General features: G+C 41.7%; 1 protein-coding gene across 2 annotated transcripts in view; it reads right to left on the minus strand.

Annotated features, from left to right (window-relative positions):
* Window positions 1-1,363: 1,363 nt before the first annotated feature.
* The window catches only part of PGM2L1 (phosphoglucomutase 2 like 1), a 43,458-nt gene continuing 20,156 nt past the window's right edge, over window positions 1,364-24,665 (minus strand). The window contains exons 3-14 of one of the 2 annotated variants that reach the window (XM_074572225.1): window positions 21,154-21,260; window positions 18,932-19,016; window positions 17,882-17,965; window positions 14,664-14,857; window positions 13,538-13,727; window positions 13,204-13,301; window positions 12,217-12,397; window positions 10,759-10,852; window positions 10,280-10,409; window positions 8,802-8,991; window positions 8,148-8,281; window positions 1,364-5,865 (exon numbers count right to left, since the gene is read on the minus strand). In XM_074572225.1, the coding sequence (XP_074428326.1) occupies window positions 5,763-5,865; window positions 8,148-8,281; window positions 8,802-8,991; window positions 10,280-10,409; window positions 10,759-10,852; window positions 12,217-12,397; window positions 13,204-13,301; window positions 13,538-13,727; window positions 14,664-14,857; window positions 17,882-17,965; window positions 18,932-19,016; window positions 21,154-21,260 (1,590 nt within the window). In that variant the 3' untranslated portion in view covers window positions 1,364-5,762. The remainder of the gene's footprint in view (window positions 5,866-8,147; window positions 8,282-8,801; window positions 8,992-10,279; window positions 10,410-10,758; window positions 10,853-12,216; window positions 12,398-13,203; window positions 13,302-13,537; window positions 13,728-14,663; window positions 14,858-17,881; window positions 17,966-18,931; window positions 19,017-21,153; window positions 21,261-24,665) is intronic. The other variant, XM_074572226.1, reaches the window with a different exon arrangement.

Consider the following 24,665-nt stretch of genomic DNA (forward strand, 5'->3'; position numbering starts at 1 on the left):
TGCCCTGGAAGAGGCTGTGTCCTGCTGGTCCTCGAGAGATGTCCCCGTTCAGCAGAGCCTGGCCCCAGGGTCCCCCCCGTCCTCCCTGCTGAAGGACATCCCGCTGCTCCGCGCCCCAGCCCCGAACCCCGGGGGTGCCAGGCCTGTCCCTCGGTTGTCCCCAGCCTGTCCCTTGGTTGTCCCCGCAGCTCGAGAGGGGCGCAGCGGGCCAGCTGGGGCTCGGCACGGACTCGTGGTGACATCCAGCGCCCGTTCCTGCAATTACAGAGCGGTGGAGCCCGCGGAGGCTCAGCCATCGCTGACCCCACCGGTCCCTGTCCCCTCGGGTTCCTGTCCCCGCTGCGTCCATGGGCGACACCGCTGCTCCCCTCACCCCCAGCCCAAATAAACCCCTCCATCTCCAGGTCCTTCTACTGTTTTCTCATTTCACAACCAGTCTGAAGGCTTCGGGGGTATGGTGAAGTCTCTCCCTGGAAAGCACCATCCGCGTCAGCGCGGCACGGGGGATAACTGGGAGCTAACTGGGGTGAGCTGGGAGGGGGAGGGCAGCTCTGACGTGGAGCATCAGCCTTGGCAAGGAGAAAAAAAAACAGCGATTCACACGCAGATTCCCCCAAGATAAAGCCTGCAGCCATCGCTGAAGGGAGGCAGGAACCCTCCTGGACGCGCTGCTGCGCTCCCAGGAACCATCTTACATCAACCTCATTAAATTTAATATTAGAGCCAAACTGGGGTGGAATCACCTCCTGCCTCAGAGTTTAACAATGAGCATAAAATCCCCAGCACAGGGTGATCTTCTGAGGACAGAGGGACCAGCGAGAAGGTGGTCCCTCTGCCCCATCAGCTTTCCTGGTGGCACTCTACAGAGCTGAAACCTTTCTTTAGGGTGAATGCCACCCCTGGCTTGGACCCGCTCTGTCACCTGCAGCGCCCACCCCAGCTCCTCTCCCCCGGTCCCCTCACCTCCTCCCTTCTGTTGCTCTTCCTGAAGCAACTTCACCCCAAAAAGATCGGCCTCTCCTCATTCCGATTTGTGCCCCAAACATCCACCTCCCTTCCCACGTGCTCTGTGGTGGCATCGGTGGCAAATTCAGGTCACAATTAGTCCTTGGTGCTCTGCCCTGGAACACCTTCAGTGCTGAGCCCCTTGGAAATGGTGTCACAGGGGAGATCTCATCTAGCAGCAGCACCAGGATGAGCCTCTGAACAGGTTCTTCAAGAAGCGCCATTGTTCCCGGGGTTTTAGGTACCCGAGTGGCACAGGGTCAATATTCCTCCCACACCAAGTCAGGAACAGTTATCTGCCAGCTCGGGGTTTCGGGCAACATCGTTTGACTAAAGAAGACCGAAGAAACACAAAGGATTGCTACTACGAAGAGAATATTTTATTACTTGTAACACTTCATTCAGCTAAATCCACGTAGCAATACACACAGAAATACTTCAGGAAAGTGCAAATTCTCACTCTGTATTTGTAATGTGCCCTAGTTTTACAGAAGAACAGACACCGGGTAAACAAGAGCACAGATCCAGAACTCCCCAGGATTCTAGCCAAGGAGATCGCTGCAGCTGCAGGTACTTCCATCACCTCGTACAAAGTTACTCTCGAGCAGGCAAAGGGCAGGGGAGGATGGAAAATGGTATCGAGGCGGACTCTAACCATTCAGGGGGCACCATGCAGCCCCCCCCCCCTTACTTGGGGAGAAAAGAGGGCAAAACCAGGGGAAAGACAAAATGAAGTGATGATAATATTAGTTTTAAAATTAAAGAGAATATCCAAGTGCTTTTTAAAGCCAACCACGTGTTCCACCCTGCCCCAAATGACAGAAACCCCCATTCCAACCTTGCGGCTCCTCCTTCAATACTCTGAAAGTTTCACACAAACACACCCCCTGAAACTGAAACCCCTAATGCTTCAGGAGCCAAAGAGCGGATGCAAAGCGCTTACCTAAGTACCGCTAAATCAGGGAATAACGCCAGGAATTTCAACATGCAGGTATCCTCCAACCAGAGGTACGGCAACAGCCTGAGAGCAGTCAGGAACTGCTGGAGGCAGGTAAAGAAGCCCCAGGCTGCTGCACATCGTAACGCACCTCAACGTCTCAAACAGAAACACATAGAACTAATTCTTAATTCACTCTGTGGATGACACAAATAAGCACTTCCCCTCCTTAGAAGGAAGAGGTAGGTATTTAAAATTAAGGAAATTAGAGACCCACTCAGGCAAGTTCCCAGTTCTCCCACAGCCCAGGGGAAACCTGGCTCCTTGGAGCTGCACCCACCTGGGATGCAAGGGCAGGGCAGGGCAGGCACCACTGGCTCAGCGGCCGGACAGGACACCACGCCAACTGCAAACAAAGCAGGGGCTACGCCACCTCGGGCTGCAGCCAGAGCTGTGCTTGGAGCTCCCAGTCAAACTCTCCTGTGTTAAACACGCTCCCTCCTTCTCCCCCACGCAAGAGTTTATGATTCACTGCTGCTGTGGCTGGAGGCACCCTTCAGAGTGCAGGAGGAGAGACATGAATAGCACCTGAAGCTACTTAAACCACAGACTGGAAGCTGTATCACAACTAGAATAAAAAATTCAGCTACAAGCTCCGTAACGTAGACGTTCCACCTTGGCTGGCGGCTCTCCTGTACTTACAAAGGTCCTATCCCAGCCTCACGGAAACACAACTTCACCACGTCTGAGTGAGACAGAGAGTAAGCCTGTGACATCAAAAAGGGAAAGGACAGACACAAGCCCTCCCAATTTTATTATCAAACACTAAAAACAAATCACCGGCTGTGTGATTACAGTTTAAGCCAATGGCCTGCTGTAGACCAACCTTTGAAAAGACGTATTTTAACTGGAAGCGCCTAGTAAACAGCATCCACAGCGTACTTTGATCTATTACCTGCTTCCTACTCAAGTTTGAAAAGCCTTTGTTCTTATCTGAAAAGTAGTAAAGAACAGCTGACAACCGAAAGAAGATTGTACGCAAGCCTAGCAAACTCTAACACGGTGTATAACAAAGTTACAGGGCAATAAAATAAGAGAATTACAGTCCTTCACAGTAACAGAAGTAAGGGAAGCAAGATGAGAGGGAGGAGATAAAGGAGGAGTTCCACAAATGGAACAGTATAAATATATCAAACAGTTCAAATACAGTAGGAAAACAACAGTAGCAGCAGCTTAAAAACAGCAATAGTTATTATACCCTTAAAATACATTCAACACATTGTGCCTGTTGCTGTCATTCCAAAAGCACTACTACATCTATAACTTACTGCTCAACTCTATCGACGAGAAGAATCCCAGATACTTAACTCCCCGTATTCGTCTTCTTATTAAAGATATTTATACCATGAACAGTTACCAACTTCTAAGAATGCTGACTGGAAAACGTAATCACAATTTTCTTCCATACTGCATTTATAACGCTTGTCTACTGCTATAAAGCAGATCTCTCTGGGGCATTGCAGATTCCTGCTCTTTATAGGAGCATAAAAAAAAGGTAACTCACAAGACGTAACTCCTAACACTAACTGCTACAATACGCACACATAAACTATGCTTTTTTACAGTGTTTACCTTTGTTCAAAATTATGTTCTAAGTCACTTGTTCTCTTCTGAACTATTAGTGGGCTGTTCAAAAACAAAATCCAAAATGCCCAAGGCTTTAATCTGCTGCCCGTGAAAAAAAAGACAAGACCTCCTCCAAATTCAGTGCAGTTGGGATCCAGTTCTGCACTTTTTTGTGAAAACTAAAGACGAAGCAGCAGTCAAAAACGCCTTTACGCCTTCTGAGACCTACCCAGCGCTGTACAATAACATGAGTATACTCTAAGCGTAAATGCTTTCACTCATTTTCCCCATCACATCAGTCAAATGTACAATCCAGAAAAAAAAAAAAACCAATGTTTTTTGGTATTAGATACATTTCACTCAATTGCAGAACAATTTGGAAATACTTTCTCTTAAAATAAAAAATAAATAAATATCGGTGGCAAGTAAGAATTTGTGCAACACAGACCTTCTGCAGTACATGGACATTCATATACAGCAAAATACTTATCCACGGTTATAGTGCAAAGCTTCTGTCAGCATGAAATACCCGATACCCACACGGACAGAGAAACCTCAGTGCTCTTTAAAGCCATCCAGACGCAACACATACAAAACCACTCGGCGCAATCCTGCGGCATCAAGCTGTAAGGGTATAATAAGATGGAGGACAAATTTAGAGATTTAACAATAATGGCAAAACAACGGCTTTAATTTAAGTGCATTTCAGGTTCTTCTCAGGTAACCTTCAATACAGCGGTTAAGTGTTCAGCTTTATCGACTTCTTTTATCTAATTACTGTAAAGTGATAGCGAGGAGATGGCCAGAACACCGACTTTATGCTGAAGGCTTATATTAGCAATTTAGTAGCACACATTAACGAGTATTTTTCTCAGTTAATCAATATGCAATTTTCTTGAAGTGTTCTTTCAGTTAAAGCATCTTCCACGGCTTTTCTGTGCCAAAACACGGCTTTTCTTTTCTGAAATCCTCAGTATCTACATGAGAATTTCTGTATCAGTCTATTTTTTGGAAAAATTGATTAGCAGTATCATTTTCTGCTCAAGCAAAAGTAGGAAATAGATAATGGGAAGTTGTTAAAAATTTGCCCTGAAAGATAAAGAAGAGTCGCATTTGCAAACTGCTATTCTAACAGAAATTAGCTTACAACACATGACCAAAAAAATAATATTATTTAGTAATTAAAAATAATAATCAGCAGTGCCAGTGTCTCACCTCCACTTTCTTCTGTTTTTTTTTTGGTTGGTTGGTTTTTGTGTTGTTGTTTTTTTTTTTAAATACACAGTATGAATTACAGCCATCAAAACAAAAAAAAAAGTCACTAACTGGAATTTTCACTCAAAGTTACCGAATTTCTGGAAAAAAATAAAATAAAAAAAAAAGCTTAAGACTCTTCAGAGATGTGGGACCAAAAACTGGTTGCAAAGCCCATGGTAGTTAAAATGGGCAATTTAATTAAGGAATGAACAAGTTCCTATTCCTTTGAATGCCTTGGAAAGGCACTAGGTAATTCCAAACCCAGCCTGCAAGTGGAACTGCATGTGTTGCCACTATTGTTTCACTGTCAAAGTAAATATTTTAAGATGCACACAGGAAAGATACAATGCACCAAGAGCACCTTTAACAACGGAAAGATACTTAGGTAGCTGAAAAAATGTCATATTGAACAACTTGCCTAAACAAGAACTGCTAAGCACTGAACTCTACTTCAACATTTTTTGGAAATTAAGACCTGTAACAATCACGCACAACAGCTAGGAAGAAGCAGGCTTTTTTTTTGTCAGTTTGGAGCGCTCGCTTCCTTCAAATATTAGGACTACCCGATTTCAAAACCTTGTCACACAAAAAGTATTGAGTACCTGAAATGAATTTAAGACAAGATCTAGTGGTTAAGATCAGCTGTCTTAAACCCAGGGCAGTTTGTTTGCATTGCTGCAGGTTAATTAGTCTTTTGGTCAAAAGTGTAATAATAAATTGCGTCCTTTTCTCTCACGTACTGTCCTTATCCCAAATTTTCTAGCCCAGACTTTGGTGAAAAGCCTGACAAAAGAATGCTTCTTCTTTATAGAATAAAAATGTAGCTGTTTAACACACATACACACACGCACACGTCTTAAACGGAGTTCTGTTCTTGGTTCCTTTGTTTCACACGACGCAGTGCAGGCAGTCGCTTCTTTGAACACCTGTCAGAGGTCTAAGCAGAGCGCCAGATCAGTCCATTCTTATCAGGTTCAAGAAAATTCTCGATCAAAGCTTCAATAAGCTTCTGAAGTTCTTCTTCCAGCATGCTTCTGTCACTAGAAAGAGAACAATACCATGTCAGAGGTTTGATAAACAACAGGCATCTATTAAAAACAAGAAAAAAAAGCAAGCTGTGATGGTGATGGACTCACTTTATTATGTTTCCTACCAACATCAACGTGTAGAGACTCCAACCTGCTTGCTTTAACAAGTTAATTTTTGGTTAGGGACTACTGCAATATTAATTTAAATTCATTTAAGAAAAAAAAAAGTAATCGCCACTAGAGGGCTCTAGCAGAGCGGAGACAAGAACTAATGACCGCAAAACCAACGCAAGACTGGTCAGACACAGACTCTAAATGGATTAAAAAGTAAGAATGAGCTACTAACAAAAAGATAGATACCCTATGTTCTTTTCTAGATGGCATTCAGATGGGTATCAGATTGTATTTTGACTAAAGCGCAGGACTGAGTAATCAGGCAAAGTGTCACCGCTCACAAGAGGACACTGTAATATACTGATCCCTTCCCTATTTAAATGCCCAGACATTCATTCCAGTAAAAAGCCAACATCTACGTGCACAAACACTAATGCATTGCAACATTCCTTTAAAAATGCATAACCCCTCTCCTACGTCCAAAGTCTCAGTGGAGGGAGAGGAACTCAGTCTGTTTTTAACAGAGAATAGGCAAAACAGGCTTATTTACATCTGCTTTGTTCATTTGGGGAACTGGTGCCCTTCAGGTCACCACTTACTTTAAAAGAAAGCACCCCAAAATGCTGCAGTAAAACTGACTTTTCTGATGTTCAGCTTTTAAGAATAATCAGTAACCAGCAACTCAGAGAAATATTTGCAAAGCTATGACGGAGAAGAACGCCTTTTGAGGTTCCTACAGACCATTTTACGCCTTGAATCAGGCAAGCATGAAAGCTTTTCAATTTTGCGTTCCAGATAGTAATTGCCATTAACCACAGGTATTACTAAAATTAAAGGTCGATGTATTTTTCTGACTTACCAGAATGAACAGCAGCAGAAGCCCAAATGAGGCATCAAATCATCCTCATGTACTTCGTTTCTCTCTTACTTGTCTGGCCCTCACTTGTGTTAAGATTAGGTTAAGGGCAATATTTCTGGCATTTATTTCTTCCTTGTCAGTGGAGCTGTTTGCCTCAACTATATCTTACCTTTTCTTCAGTATTTACACCAAATGGTACATGGCCCACTCCCAGGTGCAGGGAACCATGTTCTAACTGAAGCGAGAATTTCCATATCCATGTAACAATGAAGCGTGTTGATGCGTCAGACAATCGGAAAGCTCTCTGACCAAATAAATACAGGCTTCTGGCAAGAGCTGCCATTCATAAAACTGGGATGTAGAATTCCTACCACTTCTCCAACCTGCTGTTATTCCACGGTCAATTCAGAACAATTTAGAAACATGACTCAAAAGATGGGCTGTAGCTGCATTAATACACTTCACGTAGTAATAAACTTTTAACTAAACTAAACTAAAAATAAAATTTTAAAGAATATTTAAGCAGCCTCTGGAAATCTGTCTAGGCATGGATCTGTGTTTCCCCTCCCGTGCACATTTTACAAGCAAAGGCAATCTGCCACTCACTGTCCACTGACTGCCTACATCTGACCAAACCGTTCAGTGATAAAAGCACGCTCGCCCTGAATTCCTGCCAATAAGTAGAAATAAATACCGCATCAGAGATCCCTTTACGTCATTTTCAATTCTCTGCTCCACAGGAACGTTGGGACACAAGTCTAAAGGGAGCGGTACTCACAGGATTTAGGTTAGGAATCCTTCTCTTCAGTAGCTGAACTAAGAACCTAGGCTCCCCAGTCGTACTCCTGATTTCAATGGTGTAAATGTACCGTTTTGTTTTTTTGTTTTTTTTTTTTTAAACTGGAAGAAGCTTAATCCAGCTGTCTGTCAAAAGGGGACAGACCTCTAGTTACTATCCAGTAGCTCAGAGCAACACAGCAGATTCCCAAATGCAACAGCATACCTGCCAGCAGCAGCACAACTTCATCACTTTTTAAGTGAAGTGAATTCTAAGTGAATGAGGATTTGCGTTAATAAAAGAAGTCTCCTACTGTAGCAGATGCTGAAAATTCAATTCTTTGTCTTATCCACTACAGAGGGGATCCCTTATGAGCAGGAATGTGCATCACTGGCCAGTTTAACAGGCTGGAACAGTCAGCTGAGGCTCAGGTCTCCAAGGAGGCAGCAGAGGAATCCCCCTCCACGAAGGGACAGATGCCCAAGTACTGACCTTTGAGCCCGAAGGCATCTTGCAACGGGTGCATGTGGCCTTGCTACTGACCTCTGCTCTGGCAGCGCGCACATCTCCGCGTAGTACTTGATCTTTGGTTCTGTTCCACTTGTCCGAAGGGTGGCAACACAACCATTTTGAAATGTAAAAGTGATCATCTGACTGCTTTTACTCACTGGCAGCACCTACATAAACAACAACATTTTATTACAGAACCCCCCAACTACCACAAAAGTGGGGGGTTTTGGTTTGGTTTTTAAAAAAATTTACAATATTCAGTAAATATAAAGCTAAATAAACATGCTGAAATCCCCTGCAGGTGACATCCACCAGCCAATGCAAAGACTAGAACAAGTTATTTCAGCCCGACACGTCTATCACCTAGATCAGAGTCAGTATTTCAGGATAACGTTGGAAGTCTAACATCTGGAAGTCTGCTAGATAGCTTAAGATCTGCAGGAGCATCAAGCTTACTTCAACTAACAAAGTTCATTCATTGTTATATCAAAATAGCCAACGCAACAGACAAGCCATTTCATATTTAAGCAGTGTTCTCCCAGTAAATGTTATTAAGCAGTTTTAATAGATGGTGGTAATTATACTGCCATCTTAGTTGACATAGTCTTTCTGCATAGTTCTTGGTGTATTTAACTTTCAGTCTCTTCAAAAACAGAACCGTTCCTGCAAAAATACTTTCTAACTCACCGATTTTTCATTTGGCTGGCTGCTGTCATAGCCAGTGGTAATATCTCGTACATGTAGTATATTGTAAATACCACAAAATTTTGGATAAGACTGAGGGGCATCGAAGTTCCGCAGTTTCTCAAATATCCTTTTGATAGTAGGAGGATCATAGCACAAGAAATAGGAAGTCTTTGATATGTGATATCCATACCTAGAAGTAGATTAACATTCACAGTTACAAGATTCAGAAGTTTTCTGCACATTTGGTATCTAAAGAAAGCCCCCGTTTGGAAAAGCAGTAACAGAAAAAGAATGCAGTTCTCACAGCTGTGAAAGCAGATAATTATAGGCAAATGTCTGGACTCTGAAACAGATTTCACTGTATTACTCAGATCATCTTAAGCTATTTTTAAATTCAAGCAAAGGTTTCAGCTCCAAAGAAATAAGAGCTAACCATTTGGCTAAGTGCGGCCTAGGTAGCCCTCAGGAAATTAATGTGCAGTATCATTCCCACACCATCAAAAATTGTCTGCTGTAGCCACACGAGCAGCCACAACTACAGATTATTTCAACAGCCTCTGAGGAAGGTGACCGATTATTTCACCCAAGTTAAAACTACTACCCCCAAGCAGACCTAACGCAAGTGCTCACTAGGTGCAGCAACCATGTTTGCACGCTGAAATGTAGTTGTTCTTCACTATATTCCACCCACTCCCCATTCTACAGAGACTCTTCTCTGCAGCTTAAAAAAATTAGGAGTGACTGGGAGATCATAGAACGGTTTGGGTTGGAAGGGACCTTAAAGATCATCTTGTTCCAACCTCCCCACCATGTCTCATTCAAGTTTCTAAGGAGCCACGGTCTGTCTTTCTGCTGGGCCGGCAGGAAAAGGAATGGCATATATGATTTACTGTAACTGTGCCGCTAATCCTGTTAGAGCACAGGAACTTCTGCTGGTGGGCTGGGCTTATCACAGTATGACTTTTAATTCTGACATAAACATGTTCCTTGTTTTCTTGCTGTGAATTGTGTCCATAGCTATTGAACACAGACCATTCCTTTAACACCTGTCCTGTTACAAATCTCTGCAAGAAAAGCACGTGGTCTTCTAACAATCCCCAGACTGTGTGTCGGTGAAAATATTAAGTGTTTAAAGAGAGGCACACACACCACAACTAAGATATAGCTACCCATCAGAAGGTAAGAGAAGTTACGTAGCATGAATCAGAGAGAAAAGTTTTACATATGGATCCACCAGGGCAAATTCTACTCTCTTACAATTTTTTTGCAGAAACACGATAGAAAGGGCCTCTTTAGTCCTGTGGGAGATATGGCATTCAAGCAGTATCTGTAATACTGAAGACTGCAGTCCACCATAGCACCAGAAAAAAACAACTTACAATGAGAAAACATCCGAGGGGCACATTAAAAATATTTACTAGACTACTCCCAGCTCCAAAATAGTTAAGTAGAACATACGAATGAAAAACACAACTTACGTTTCATAGATCTCAATGAGTTTCTGTGCTAGTGTTAGGTTCTTGCCCTCCAGGTAGGTTGCCATTTCAGCTATGACCACAGCTGCGCTTACACCATCTTTATCCAACACTGATGTGCCACACATGAAGCCTAGAAATAAAAAAAAAATGATTGTGGAAAAAGAACCCGACATACTATTACACGAAGGCCATGAAGCAACAGTAGTTTGGCATTTGGCACTGGCATCTCAGGACTTTCAACCTGTATCAGAAGCGGTTTGTATCAGGAAACTGCAGAAGCACAGTATCAAAATCAGAGATCCATATATCATTTATTACAATAGTTGTCAAGTTGATGTGATGAGAGCAAAAGGCCTGTACTAGTAACTACAAAAGACCAAAAACAAAGCATTTTTGTATTTCTTTTCATAACTAAGACCACTCCTTTTTAGGCGCATTTTCCCCCCACAGTTGAAATTTTATTATATTAACACACATACCAATAGACTCTTCAAATGCAAAGAGAACTTCTTTTCCATTATCTAGGAGATCTTTTACTCTACTTCCAATCCATTTAAAACCAGGGAGTGTTTCCTGAAACAGAAAAAAGAATGCATTAAATACATGTTTTCTATTTAGTTCCAGGTTCAAGAAGATAGTGTAAGCCACTATTCTCCCTTCACCTCCAGGGTGCTTCCTCGAATGGGAATCTTGTGTGCTCGACTTGGAAGTTAAGAAAAAAAAATTGAGGTCTCAGACTTTGAAAATAAAATAAAATTAAAAATGATGCATTCTGAGTTTTAGGGTCAATAGGAAAGACTGCAGAGTCAAAACACCGAAGCTTAAGGACATTTTTTTTATGTTCTTGAAATAATTTCCCTGAATTTAAATCTAATTAATTGATAACAGAATAGAGACAGTAAAGACAAAGATTAGACAAGTTGTATCTTCAACATGATGAATCTAAGGCAAAGAGTCACTGGACGAGTATTCACTAGTAAAATGCTAACTAGGACACGAATATCAAATCAAGGAGTAAGTGTGCCTGAGAGACTGTGACTCTGAGATCAGATAGGATCCTCCATGCTGCTTATCAGGTCAGGCAACTGTACAAAGGTATTCAAAAGGAAAAGTTACAGAAATATAAACAGCAATTTTGGGTGATGGGAGGGAAGAGCACTGCCTGTGTTCTTCAAATCATGCAAAAGCAGTCAAAAGCTTAGAAAGTCCTTCTTGGAGAGAAGAAAGGCACAAAGAGGGGAAGCTTTTAAAGGAGACCAAGGGGTTCTGTAAATTCCTAGCTGTTTTCCAGTCAAACATTCAACAGTCTCAGAAATCAGAGCAAGCACTTAATTTGAACACCGGAACTAAAATAATCACTGTCAGTCTGCAGCGGCATCCCCCCATTTTCTTTTTTAGCAAGTCCTTAATGAAGCTACATTAAAGATCTGTCTGTCTGTCACAATTTGAAGCAAAACCAAATTTAAAACCTACTAGTGATCTGGGCACCTGAAGGAAGTGTGTAACCTGTAAGTGTTTGTTACAAATCCATCGAAAAGCACTCCATTTTTGCAGTAAACACACCGAGTTGCACACACTTTCATTCTCTCACACAGAAGAACTTCTCTCTAGGAAAGCAGACAAGACAAAGGCTTTTCTATTAATTTAGGTTTTAATTTGTGTCACCTGTTACAGCTCCTTGCAGCTTTGTATAAACTGATCTCACAGTCTGCATTCACGGTAAGGTGCATTGAGAAACACTGCAGATGCTGAAATCAGGCTTGTCTAGGTACAACAGCATTCTCTGCAAGTTGGAACGCATTAAAACTCCCAGCCACAAGACTGGAAGTTATCCATCTATTTTTCATTTCGTAAAGTCATTAAGTGGGAGGGCAGGTGGAAAACACGGCAATCAGATTTTCACTCTGCCAAGACGACATCATAAAACCCACACTTACTTCAAAGTGAAATCCCTCTTTAAGTGCAATTGCCCTCAAAATTTTCGAGGAGACCGTGGTCGCTAACATGTAAACATTCTTCACATCAGCATCTTGGGAGCAGTTCTCCTTCCAGCAAAAAAACATCCACCACCCAAACAAAGCTGCCAGCTCGTTGCCGGTGAACACCTTCCAGCAGCCACTGCGGACAGGATAGAAATTAGAAGAGCGTTTTCACGTTTTTCAGAAGCATCCATGCAAGGGGAGATGTTTTCTGCAGTCACTGGAACAACGGGGATCTGAGCACACGACTGACAAGCTGCTCTATACGAAGCCACCGTACTAACAGGACTCCACATTTATCACATCTCAATGATTTACAAGCCCAGTGCGTTCTGTTAGCAAGCAAAGATACAAATCAAGTATCCTTACTGTCAGCTTGAAAACAGCTCAGGTCTTTTTAATTTATCAAACACAAGTATAGCAGTCTATACATTGCAGTCAGGCAATGCCTGCGCAACTGCGCATTATAGACAGTTACTTACACAACGATCAGAATTTTGGCCTGTTAGTGGAAGAAAAATAATTTCTATTCAATATGAAGCAGCCAGGGAAAAACAAACAAACAAAAAAAAGCCCACAACAGCTAGCTCTCCCAAGGCAGAATCTGTTTGCCTGACAGAAGTGAAAAAACAGTAACAACAAGATTTAAGTGTTTTTAGTAGTCACGCAACTTTTCAGTTACATTTTATTTGGCCATTTACTGTAACACTGGTAAGTATTTAATCTAATATTTTCTGAGTTATTAACTTATTTTATTTAAAATACGTTATTTCAGGTGGAGCTATACCACAAGATGAAGCTAGCAAGAAAAATATCCAAATAGCTAAGTCGCAACAGGAAAGAGCGGGCTGAAGGCGTGTGTGCCTGTCTACTATTGGGGGACATTTTGGGATTTTCAGTACCTTTTCTGCAGAAAGAGATAAAATAAAAGATCCCATCACTTACTTCTCCTGCTGTTCTGCCACTGCTAGTCTATCTGCATCTGGATCAGTGGCCACTACTACTTTAGCATTTTCTTTCTCTGCAAGCCTCAGTGACAACTCCTGGTGGGAGAAGAGGGAGGGGGGAAAAAAATAGAATCACAAGAGCAAATAAACTCACATTTTTCCTACTTACATATAACACGCAGTGAAAGAAAAATCTCATATGGATTGCCCACTGTATTAATACAGCTGAAAGCCAGGTACTCCCTGTTCTCTTCCCCTGATTTGTTTTTCACAGTATCATATCCAAACAGAGGAAAGCTCATAGAAATCTGATGATGTAGAAACAAAAATACCAGCACAGATTCTCCTTCTTCAGGATTTGGGCATTTGACAGTAGAGAAGTCTGGATCTGGATCTTTTTGTTCAGGTACTGGAATGGGGGGCTGAAAGCCAAACGCTTTAAAAGCCAACTGCACGTAGTCATGTCCAACTCCATGAAAAGAGGTATGAACAAACTTCAGGTTTGTCTGCACATTTAGCTCCCTGAGAAGGAAAAAAGAATTTCAGTAAGGTTTTAGTAAGACTACTTTCATGCGGGAAAGCAAAAGAAAATGCAATTACACTTTGTACTATCCTACTGATTTCTCCATTAATTTCAAAGAAGGAATGAGTGAACTTTCCTTGGAAATTGCTGGTTTAGAGCTGCTTTTCCTGGAAAATGAGAAATTTACCTTCTGCTGAATCAGCTGAAAGTCTCCCAAGAATGAACTGTTAATTTCTGCATCAAACTTGAGCTCTTCCAGCACCATGAAGATCTTACTCCAGCTCTTCAGGACCTACATTATTCATCCTCCTCCTTTTATTCTTGTCTTCTGCCCCTCCTAACCTTTAAACTTAATCTTCTCACCTCTATTCCATGCATATAGACCTCACCTTTACTCTGAATTTCTGCATTTTATTCAGAACTCTGAGCAAATTCATTTGCATAAAATGGTTCACATTGGGGTGCTTTACCGCAGTCTAGTATCCAAAGGCAGGCTGCTTTATTGTCGAGAAGTATGGTTTAGTCCTCATGATGGCGACCACCTAATTTAATGACACATCAGAGAAGGGATGGGGCGAGACAGAATGGGGAGATAACCGAAAATTATTCCCACCATGAAGGGCACAGAGCAATGGCCCCAAGCAGACCGTGACGTCTGTGGCAGAGTGAAGCACCCAGCTTCTGTGAACCGTAAAGACAGAAATCAAGTCACTAATTTGTGACGATAAAAATCACTACAGGCAGGTCCAAAGCTATTAAAATTTTGGAAGACAGCCCATGCCCTATACCCAAATTGAAAGTGTTTATGTATGGCAGCATCCCATGCTTTATTACTGAAGTCTATCTGTCAGCAGTCAGTTTTCCACATGTAACCCAGACTTAAAAATGTAATTACTTTAAAATATAATTTAAGTACTTTTTGTTTTATACAATACCTGTGATAACAGATCTTTCTCAGATCCTCCATGTAACAGTCACAAATTTTCTTCAAAGGATCCTGTCTAAGGGGACTGGTGTCTACTAGATTCTCATTCCAAGAGCCATTCCATGGTTCAACACACTCTTCTATACATTTTATAATTTCCTTATCGTGAGGAGAGGTGATCTGCGCTCCATTTTCCCAATAAACCTGGTATAAGTTTAAAGAAAACAAGACACGGTTTATTTACAAAGATTATCAACTTGATAAATTCTTTTAGCTACACGATTCTGCATACTTCCTGCTTCTTGAAGTCACACAGAAAAGGCCTCAATTCTTGAAAGCCATTTGGAATCATATCGTTTTCAACTGTAGTTATATAATGATAGCTACTGGACCTATTTGTGGTCCCTATGGAAAAAGAGAACACGGCACCCATTTTTAAAAAGGGTAGAAGGAGGAACCCTGGGAACTACTGGCCTGTCAACCTCACATCTGTGCCTGGGAAGATCATGGAACAGATCCGCCTAGACGCTCTGCTAAGGCACATGGAGGACAGGGAGGTGATTCGAGACAGCCAGCACGGCTTCACCAAGGGACAGTCCTGCCTGATCAACCTCGTGGACTTCTATGATGGAGTGACTACATGAGTGGACAAGGGACGAGCTACATATGTCATTCATATGGACTTCTGTAAGGCCTTTGACATGGTCCCCCACAACATCCTTCTATCAAAATTGGAGAGATACAGATTTGATGGGTGGACTGTTCGGTGGATGAGGAATTGGATGGATGGTTGCATCCAGAGGGTAGTGGTCAATGGCTCAATGTCCAGACAGAGATCAGTGACGAGTGATGTCCCTCAGGGGTCTATATTGGGACCAGTACTGTTCAGTATCTTCATCAATGACATAGACAATGGGATTGAGGGCACCCTCAAAAAGTTTGCAGATGACACCAAACTGAGTGGTGCAGCTGACATGCCTGAGGGATGGGATGCCATCCAGAGGGACCTGGACAGGCTGGAGATGCGGGCACATATGAACCTCATGAAGTTCAACAAGGTCAAGTGCAAGGTCCCACACCTGGGTTGGGGGAATCCCCAGTATCGATACAGGCTAGGGATGAAGGGATGGAGAACAGCTCTGCCGAGAAGGATTTGGGGATACTGGAGGGTGAAAAGCTGGCCATGAGCCAGCAACATGCGCTTGCAGCCCAGAAACCCCCCACAGCCTGGGCTGCATCCCCAGCAGCGTGGGCAGCAGGGCGAGGGGGGGGAATTCTGCCCCTCTGCTCCGCTCGGGGGAGACCTCCCTGCAGTGCTGCCTCCAGCTCTGGGGCCTCAGCACAGGAGAGACACGGAGCTATTGGAGCGGGGCCAGAGGAGGCCCCGGAGACGCTGGGAGGGCTGGAGCCCCTCTGCTGGGAGGACGGGCTGAGAGAGTTGGGGGGGTTCAGCCTGGAGAAGAGAAGGCTCCGGGGAGACCTTATTGCAGCCTTTCAATACTTACAGGGGGCTTATAAGAAAGATGGGGGCAGACTTTTTAATAAGGCCTGTAGCGATAGGATAAGGGGTAATGGTTTTAAACTAAAAGAGGGAAGATTTAGACTAGATATAAAGGAGACATTTTTTATGCTGAGGCTGGTGAGACACTGGCCCAGGTTGCCTGGAGAGGTGGGAGATGTCCCATTCCTGGAAACATTCCAGGCCAGGTTGGACGGGGCTCTGAGCAACCTGGTCTAGTTGAAGATGTCTCTGCTTATGGCAGGGGGTTGGACTAAATGGCCTTTAAAGGTCTCTTCCCACCCAAACCATTCTATGATTCTCAAAATAGCTGGTTCTCAGCTATTATGACTGAAATCATCAGGATGTGAGAAACCAAAACTGGGCACTTACGTTTGAGTGTGTTGTGCAAACTGTAACAGAAGAAAAACATTACTTTCTACATAGTCTGGCATTTCTTTTGAAAAAGAAGCACAACTTGTTTTTGATATCAAAGCAAAACAAGATAAGCAGTGTGCCAAGGTACATGTTTTTCCATAACTGAACAACTGTAATCTTTCAGCTGGAAACACTATCAAACTCTGAACTATAAAAAGTCTTTGTTAAAGAAGTATTTAGATGCCAGTTTTCCCACAGTTTGTTTCCAATAGAATGGTTGAGTTCACAGAGTAGACTTTTTACTCAGACCGATCTGTCTCTCTTTTCCTGTCTGCTGGCTTTCACAAAACCCATAGGTACACCCAGTATCTTCAAAACTACAGGTCTGTCAAGTTTGGTTAAAATTGTCCAAAACCTTCAGAAGCTGCTGAATTCACAGCAGAAACAGTGAAAGATAAAACTATTATTGTGAAAGACTAGACAAAGCAATATCCTGGCAAAAATAACATGCTTTGTGTCAAAAGACACAAAAATAATAGCTTTTTGATAAATGAAACACCTGGAAAACTGATGTGGCTTATTTTCTTATTCATTGCTATGGCTAAGCAAAAGCAAAGGCTGGTGAAGTATTTGTCCTCTGTGGAACAAGTTGTAAAGTGCAGTACAATCACCTCCAAGAGTTCTCTCTGTGCAGAGTAAGATTGGTTTTCCTATCATTGCCATTACTCACTGACCTCTTACTAAGCTTCTAGAATGCTAAGTTCAGTCAAAGTTTAGAGTTTAGTTCAGATTCTTATAAAGTTTAGAAAGGAAATACTGTGTTACAATCCTGCATAAGCAGCATTTGCTATTATGGATGGTTCTACGGTTCCAAGCTTTCAAAATTAAGCCACCCACCCCTCTCTCAATGCCCAGAAAAACAACCAACCCTACAGGGAGCAACACACTACTACGAAGTTTTATTAATCAGCTCTTAAACCCTCACCCATCTTCAGCACAGCTACCTACTGTGTGGATTAATTCACCTAAATTCTAGCTTAGTTTTAAACTCATTTTTAAGTCTAAGAAGTGAAAACATAAATTGCTTAAGCATTTCTTCAGCTGCTGATTAGACTCTATGGAATGCCACAACAGACTTGCTCTCAAGATACGCAAGCAGTATGGTCTTAAGTCCTAGTCGCAAAGAAAGTGTGTGTAATTCAGGTTATAGAAGGATGAATTACTTGAAATAATTTCTCCTTCTAACGTATGCATGTGCTCCAGAAGCAGCCAAATGCCAAAGGCACTTCCAGTAGGTAATACTGGAAAGCAGGTGGCTGTGACCAGGCTACAAACTTCAAGTTCAGCCTTACCTTGTACCCATTGTCCTCCTTCCGGTTGTGGGATGCTGTGATCATCACACCAGCCACAGCTTTGAGCTGCTGAACAGCATAGGGCTACAAAGGAAACCCAGAAATGCCAGTTTACCCAAGCGCTTTGCAGCTGGCACAAGTAATACTATATTATTAGGACAGTTATGCGATAGGATGCTACAGGAGAAGTGGCTCAAAGTTTCACCAGTTTATTTGAAAATTGTATATGTGAATGCTCATCATTCCGTGTCCTGGAGTAGAGAGAAAGCTTGTTCTATTCTCTTGCATAGGAACATTATTCTGTTTACTAATTACATAAACACAATTGTTAACTGGACACCTAAAGAAAGTCTACACTCAGACTACACTAGTATTTGAGAAAGAGAAAAAAGCCTGAAACAGAATGAAGGAATTCACCAAAAGGCTTGTTGAAAAAAAGGTTTCCAGCTAAAGAGCATCCATTCCTTTCAGTCCTCCCCTCAAAACAAGATCCACAGCATACAGAGTGCACTAGAAAATCTTGCAGAATAGAAAACAAGGATTTAAAGCCCTGCAAGAAAAAGCTGCTGTGACTAGAACAGAAAATGCTGGGTTTTGAGATATTAAAAGTAGAGGCGACTCTTCATTTCTTCCACTCTAAACAGCGTAAGCCTTATGTCCAAAACCATACAGTCCCTACATATATGTATACGTTCACATACACATAAGTATCATTTTTGACCCTTATAAGCCTCAGGTGTTTCAGCACAGAATAAAAGAAGACCAGAATGCTTCACCTGTAACTAACAGAGCAAAGCCTGGACTGCAATATCTATTGCCCTGGCATAGCAGCCTAGGGTGAAATGGGATTCTATTGACTATCTGCGTACAGAAAAATTCAGCGACATTCTCGTTACAAACTCCTCAAAGAGACAAACGTACCAAGCAGCCCTTATGGCTCTGTATAAAGGCTGGAATTTGAGAAGAAAATTGCTACTTCACATTTTTAGGAAACTTTCAAATACTCCCTTAACTGGATGGTTCTACAATATAAAGGAGAAGGTGACTCACCACAAACGGTGTAGGGACGTACGTAGAAAAGAAGTACACGGGCACATCTTTAGCCAGTAGGACTGCTGCAGTGAGCTTTGCAAGTCTACCAACATGAAAAAGAAAAGATTCAGTCAACCCAACTCCCCACGACAACCCAACAGCTGTTTGACATTACTGTAACCTTTATTTCACTTGTTTCTTAAATCCCTTTTCTTTCTTATGCTAAAAGTGGTATCCTGCAGTTTACACAGTCAACGTAACACAGTTTCCAGGTTATACAATCCAAGGCAGTGCTTTTATTTGTGACTTGAAAAGCACAAGGCACTCCAGTTAACCACATAAATAAACCAGTGATATCAAAAACAAAGATACAGGACCTACTGGTGTGACACTTGTCCTTCATTCAAGGACAGAACCAATCTCCCAGAAAGTTTAAAGTGCCAGATGGCTGCAACAGCAGGTTTGGGAAAGGATTCAGTATCCCAGACAGCACAGCTTGTTTGCTAGCCTTGCTAAGCAGCTTCAGACAATATTCACGGAGCAGATCTATTTCTGAAATATACTTCTGCAAACCAGCACACTCTTACTCCAGGAAGTTGAGAAACAGTAACAGCAGCTGAGTTTTTAAACCTTGCCTTTATAATAAACTTTTCCTTTCAAGCAGCAGGGAAACTCATTCTCTTTCATGTAACTGATATGAAACTGTTCTTTTCAAGTCAGGTACACGCAGCTCAGCGGTTAATGGGAAGTCTCAGAGCCGAAAGAGATAAGAGATTAAATAGGGTGAGTTTGCTTTGCTCACTTGTTTTTACAGACAAGCATTACTCCTTGCTTCCTTATCTCCCACGCTGAGTATACTGTAAGCCTAACTTTCAGTTACTTAGAATTTCACTATAGCACCTATCAAATGTAACCCGAAACCATTTAAAAGAGTTCTGAGAGCTCAGCTTGTAGCTGAAGCTACTGAAATGTTGCTTGTGTATCACAATGGCTTACATCAACTTAATTACGGGATGCAGCCAGAAGGTCTGCCATCTCCCTCGGCACTGGAACCGATGCAAAGAAAGGGGTGCTCCTGCTCACATAGTGCTGGATAAGCACGGTGATCCAACTGAAAACACTCTCTTGGGGAGGTTCAATTTGACTTTAGCGCTACTGGAATTGTATGTCATCCCAAGGGGACAAAAGAAATATGTAGTTGAGAACTGATTTGCTCCTTAGACATGTGAAACACAACTGCACTGCCATCAAGTCTGAATTCCAAGCTTTATGTGCCTGAAAAGGAATTTATTTCTTACATTTCCACATTTTTAAGCTGTGCATAACCCAATTTGGGTAATAGCCTTACAAACACAGTGTAACAGATCAATTTAAAACCTTTATGCCAAAGCCGGGTGGATAACGTGCCACACATAACTGAAACCAGACAGGAAGGCCTGGAGAGGCAGACTTCAGGGGAACAGAGAAACTCTTAGAAGACAGTCACTACATTCTGTGCTGTATTATACAAACAACTTTCACATCCTTAGAACATCAAATGCTGATAAAAATAATAAAAAACCCCAAACTACATTAGTTAGAACAATTAACTACATTAACTACAATAATTAACTACTAATTAACTAAATAAATTAACTACTGGTTTGGGGTTTTTGTAAAGCATGCCATTACAACATGTGTTTCGCTCCCCAGGGAATTAGGTTTCCTTACAGAATTCAGAAAGCAGTTTTTTCAGAGATTCCCTCTCCCCTTTCCCTGCAAATAGCACAGTCTGGCATCACTGAAGTTCACATTTTAAGCACTCCAAGTAAAATATTCCCAATGTGGAAATACAATGGGATTGCAGACTAGCGTAAGGGTACCAAAACACTGGGTTACAGTAGGCTGCAGGTAGAATTATTTTCCCCCAAGCAAGCTTAAATCAGATGTCATACTAAAGAAGAGTGTTAACAACAGTGCATTAACGTTTAGTGATTTCAAGCTAGATGTTAGTACTCTGAATTTACCTTCATATTCAAATTTTTCTCCGGGCATATCAACTTCTAATGTTCTTGTAAATTAGAGTTAGACCGTAAATTCTTTGGTGAAGTGACTAGCCTTACATTCCGCATTTGCAGACAACTGGACTAAGGGAGGGGAAAGAGCGTGTGCGGTTCATGACAAAAATATTCTGATAGAACAGAATGCATTTAAAGCCACAATTTAATTTCTAGTCTTGCAAATGTAATCAATACTCATACTTCTTACTGCTGCAGTTGCTGGTCACCTGACCTCGTGTGTCATATCCAACAACAAAGCCTCTCTGCTTAAAGTCTGAAAAACACCTCTCGAGATACTTGTAGATCCCCTGGAAAGAAAAAAAAAAAAAAAGAAGAAAAATAAAGCAGGGAAGAATTAGCTCTAGTGCAGCACACAAACATTAAAAATGACCTTTCACATAGGATGTATAATGTCTGTAAGCAAAATACAGCTCAGCAAAAACACCAATAATGATATTCACAAAAGCAGCATATTTATTTTTCCCCAAGGTGTTCACACAAAGAAAGAACGCAAATAGAGAAGCAGTTGTGGGAAATAAAAGCGGTACAACAGAAGTGACCAAGCAGCATAAACAGAAAGCTCGAGCCAGCAAAATCCTCAAGCAGCAAACAGTTGTTTTCAATCCATACTGTGCTTTTGTGTATTCAAACCATCTTCCCAAAGACCCAACTGAGGAAAAATCCATTTTTGCAAAGTCCATCCATTCAGGCAATATAAGACTAGTGTTAGGTGGTGCTAGTCTTTATCCTTGTGCTCCCAGTACAAGTCGGGCACCTTTTCAGCACTGCTTCCAAAGCTAGTTCTAAATTCGCATTAAAAAGGATGTTTCATGCTTACCCACTTTTCCAAAAGAAAGTTTATTGCTCGTGATCAGCTCCAGATGGACAGATTAAAGACCTCAATTTATGTACTATGCAGACACACTACCACAAATACAAGCTGTCTTCCATATATCAAGGCAGAACATTTCCAATGGCAAGATATCAGAGAAGACCCCCGTCAGGAAGAAGAAAGGGGAGCAGATGAAGGGAGTAAATTTTTAAAACACATTGAGGATGAAAAGAAATACGTGCTGAAACATCCTCAGCAGAAAACTCACCACAGCCAAGCTTATCTTACAAAATCTATCTCTTATGAGGGCACAAGCTTCCTCTGGAGAGAAGGGGTGGGGGTGTTTTGTACTAGAATTAAACAGATTTTTCCTCCAGCGTTTAGTGCAATTCTTTGCAATGTCCTTATCTGGATCTGACCCGATATCACCAGTAAGCAATCTCTCAACCAGAAAGCTCCTACCCATGAAATTCAGTTGAGCTCAATGTTTTTAATGGTTACTTCCCTTTCCACCAAAGAATCTGCATCAAACATGAACAAGTGGATTGTGGCATCTCTTTGGAGAATCACTTCAGTCACCAATGTAGTGTTTCTACAGGATTCACTAAGAGAGAAAAACTTCAAAATAAATAAAAAAATCTTTGAATACTGGAGGAGTTGGAAGCTGTGTCATGGCACGATCGCCAGCTGAAGTCGCCTTCACACAGAACTGAAATGTGCTGATACACAAACACATTCATAGCACCCTGACAACTTCTCAAGAATTTCATTCACAGTTGTAAAGTGATAGAAGACAGAGGAATGGGAAAAACTTGTTTAACTTTGACTTGAACAGATCGACTAACATTTAAAGAGATGAACAACAGATTTCTTATCAACAGATCCTTATTTAGGCGAGCAGTATCTTGACATCAGAGCACACTGCAGGGTTTTATCTGTACGAGCTCCTCAAACATCAAGAAGCTGCACCAAAAAAAATATTTACAGAAGCAGCAGGACCCTATTAGACAAACTGGAGCTAGTACTAATTAGAAGAAGAAAACCTTTTCAGAAGCAGCATGTACCAAGGTAAGTTCAGTAACACTCTTGTTCACATAAGAAAGTCAATACATCACCAATCACAAAACGCTCTTTACAAACGTAAAAGTGCTCCCCATGATTTCTATTTTACACCTACCCCCCAGGAGCTCTCCCTCGCCAGCTGAACGTTCTGGCAACCCTGGCATCTCTAGGATTCTGCACATCAAATCTCTTCCTCACCCCTTACTTCCCAATGACACCCATCATAGCTGGTGCCCACGCCCTTATACATCCCCCAGCTTTCCATTCCCTCATTCCTCAAACACAGAAGAACTGATTTATTTCTGTTGCAAAGGGTCTTTTTAGTAGATTTGATCTTCTGTACTTTCTCCCCTGCACCTCATCCCAGCTATTTCTGCCTGAGCATTTCTGGCAGCTATTGGGTGCCACTACAATCTAAATAACGTTCTCCTCAAGGGTGATATGAGATTTTTCCTAAGACATCCTCTTAAACCAGCTTCACTGTTTGACAGGGATCAAAGATTCCATATGAATAAAAATAGGAATGTCTTTACTTTCTGCCGTGGAGAGGTTTTGCTTAAAATTAAGACAACACGATATGCAGTACGAGAACAATATACCTAAGCTTAGCCAAAGATCCCACAGCTGACATTAGTCCAGCCCTACTGGACGTGTTTACCATCCAAACACCTCTATTAAAGCTGCAGGAAATGAAAATAAATAAAAAATGACAGTGAGAGGAAGTGAATGCAGACTCTCTCCACTATCTGAACCCTCTACTCAAGTACACACCTGTTTTCTTCCAGGTGCAGTTCCCCCTTTCTCAGAGGGCCATCAGCAGCTCCAACACCTCTTGGGATAAGTCCTCTTCTTTAATAAGTTTCTCAATTTAAAGAATTTATATTTCCTTTTTACAAGACTCAGGTTTTGATAGTGTCCCCATCTAATTTCTTCTGTGACAGCTACTGCTTCTAAATTGAAGATATCCAAGTCAACATTTTGCCATTACATACTTGGTGATAATTAATAACTTATTAGCAAGTGTCAGCATACAAATGTATAACCACCTCAGTGGATCTAAAAAAAAATAAATTCTCTTTAGGAGCACCGAAGTGTTTCTACTACTGCACAGCTCAGGTGATTTCAGTGTATAAAATTCACAGACAGATCTATTCTGCTTCTACAGTCACGTTTTAAATAATCCTCTTGCACATCTAGGCCCTTAATTTCAAAAGAGAAGTGAGAGGAAAGTGATGGTATCACAAACGGGATGGAAAGATTTTTGATTGATGAAATCAAGAAAGACAGTAACAGCTTTATGAAGTCCAGTATTTAGTTTTTCAACTACTATCTTTAGCTTTGTTTATATAGCAACAGGAAACTCAGAGCAATGATGCAAAGATGACTGGTTTTGTCATTGTGAAGGTCAGGGACGAGTTACTTGCCTATTAACAAAAGCAATTGGTTCAGCAGGACAGAAGCGATACTTGAGCAGGAAAATCTAGGCTTTATGCCTAGGTTACATACCTACAGTCTTCCAAAGAGTCAAAAGCAACTTCTGGATATTCTGTGCCTTTCCGGATCTGAATTTTCATGATATCAATATAATCACGCAAATGAAGAACACAGCATGTGCTTAGGCATGCAACTTAACTCAGGTTTATTTTAACTGAAGGAAGTACTTTAGTTACACTGAAGTCTACTTTTTTGAATGTCTATTTATTCCCGTAGCAGGTGAGGACAAATAGAGAGACAGGGTTGCCTGTTTTCAGGTTCAGTTCAGCAAAACTGTTAATGCCATTAGCTTCTGAAACAAGAGTACTCAAACAAAGAGATTAAA

Source organism: Larus michahellis, chromosome 1, assembly GCF_964199755.1.
Source record: "Larus michahellis chromosome 1, bLarMic1.1, whole genome shotgun sequence".
NCBI lineage: Eukaryota > Metazoa > Chordata > Aves > Charadriiformes > Laridae > Larus > Larus michahellis.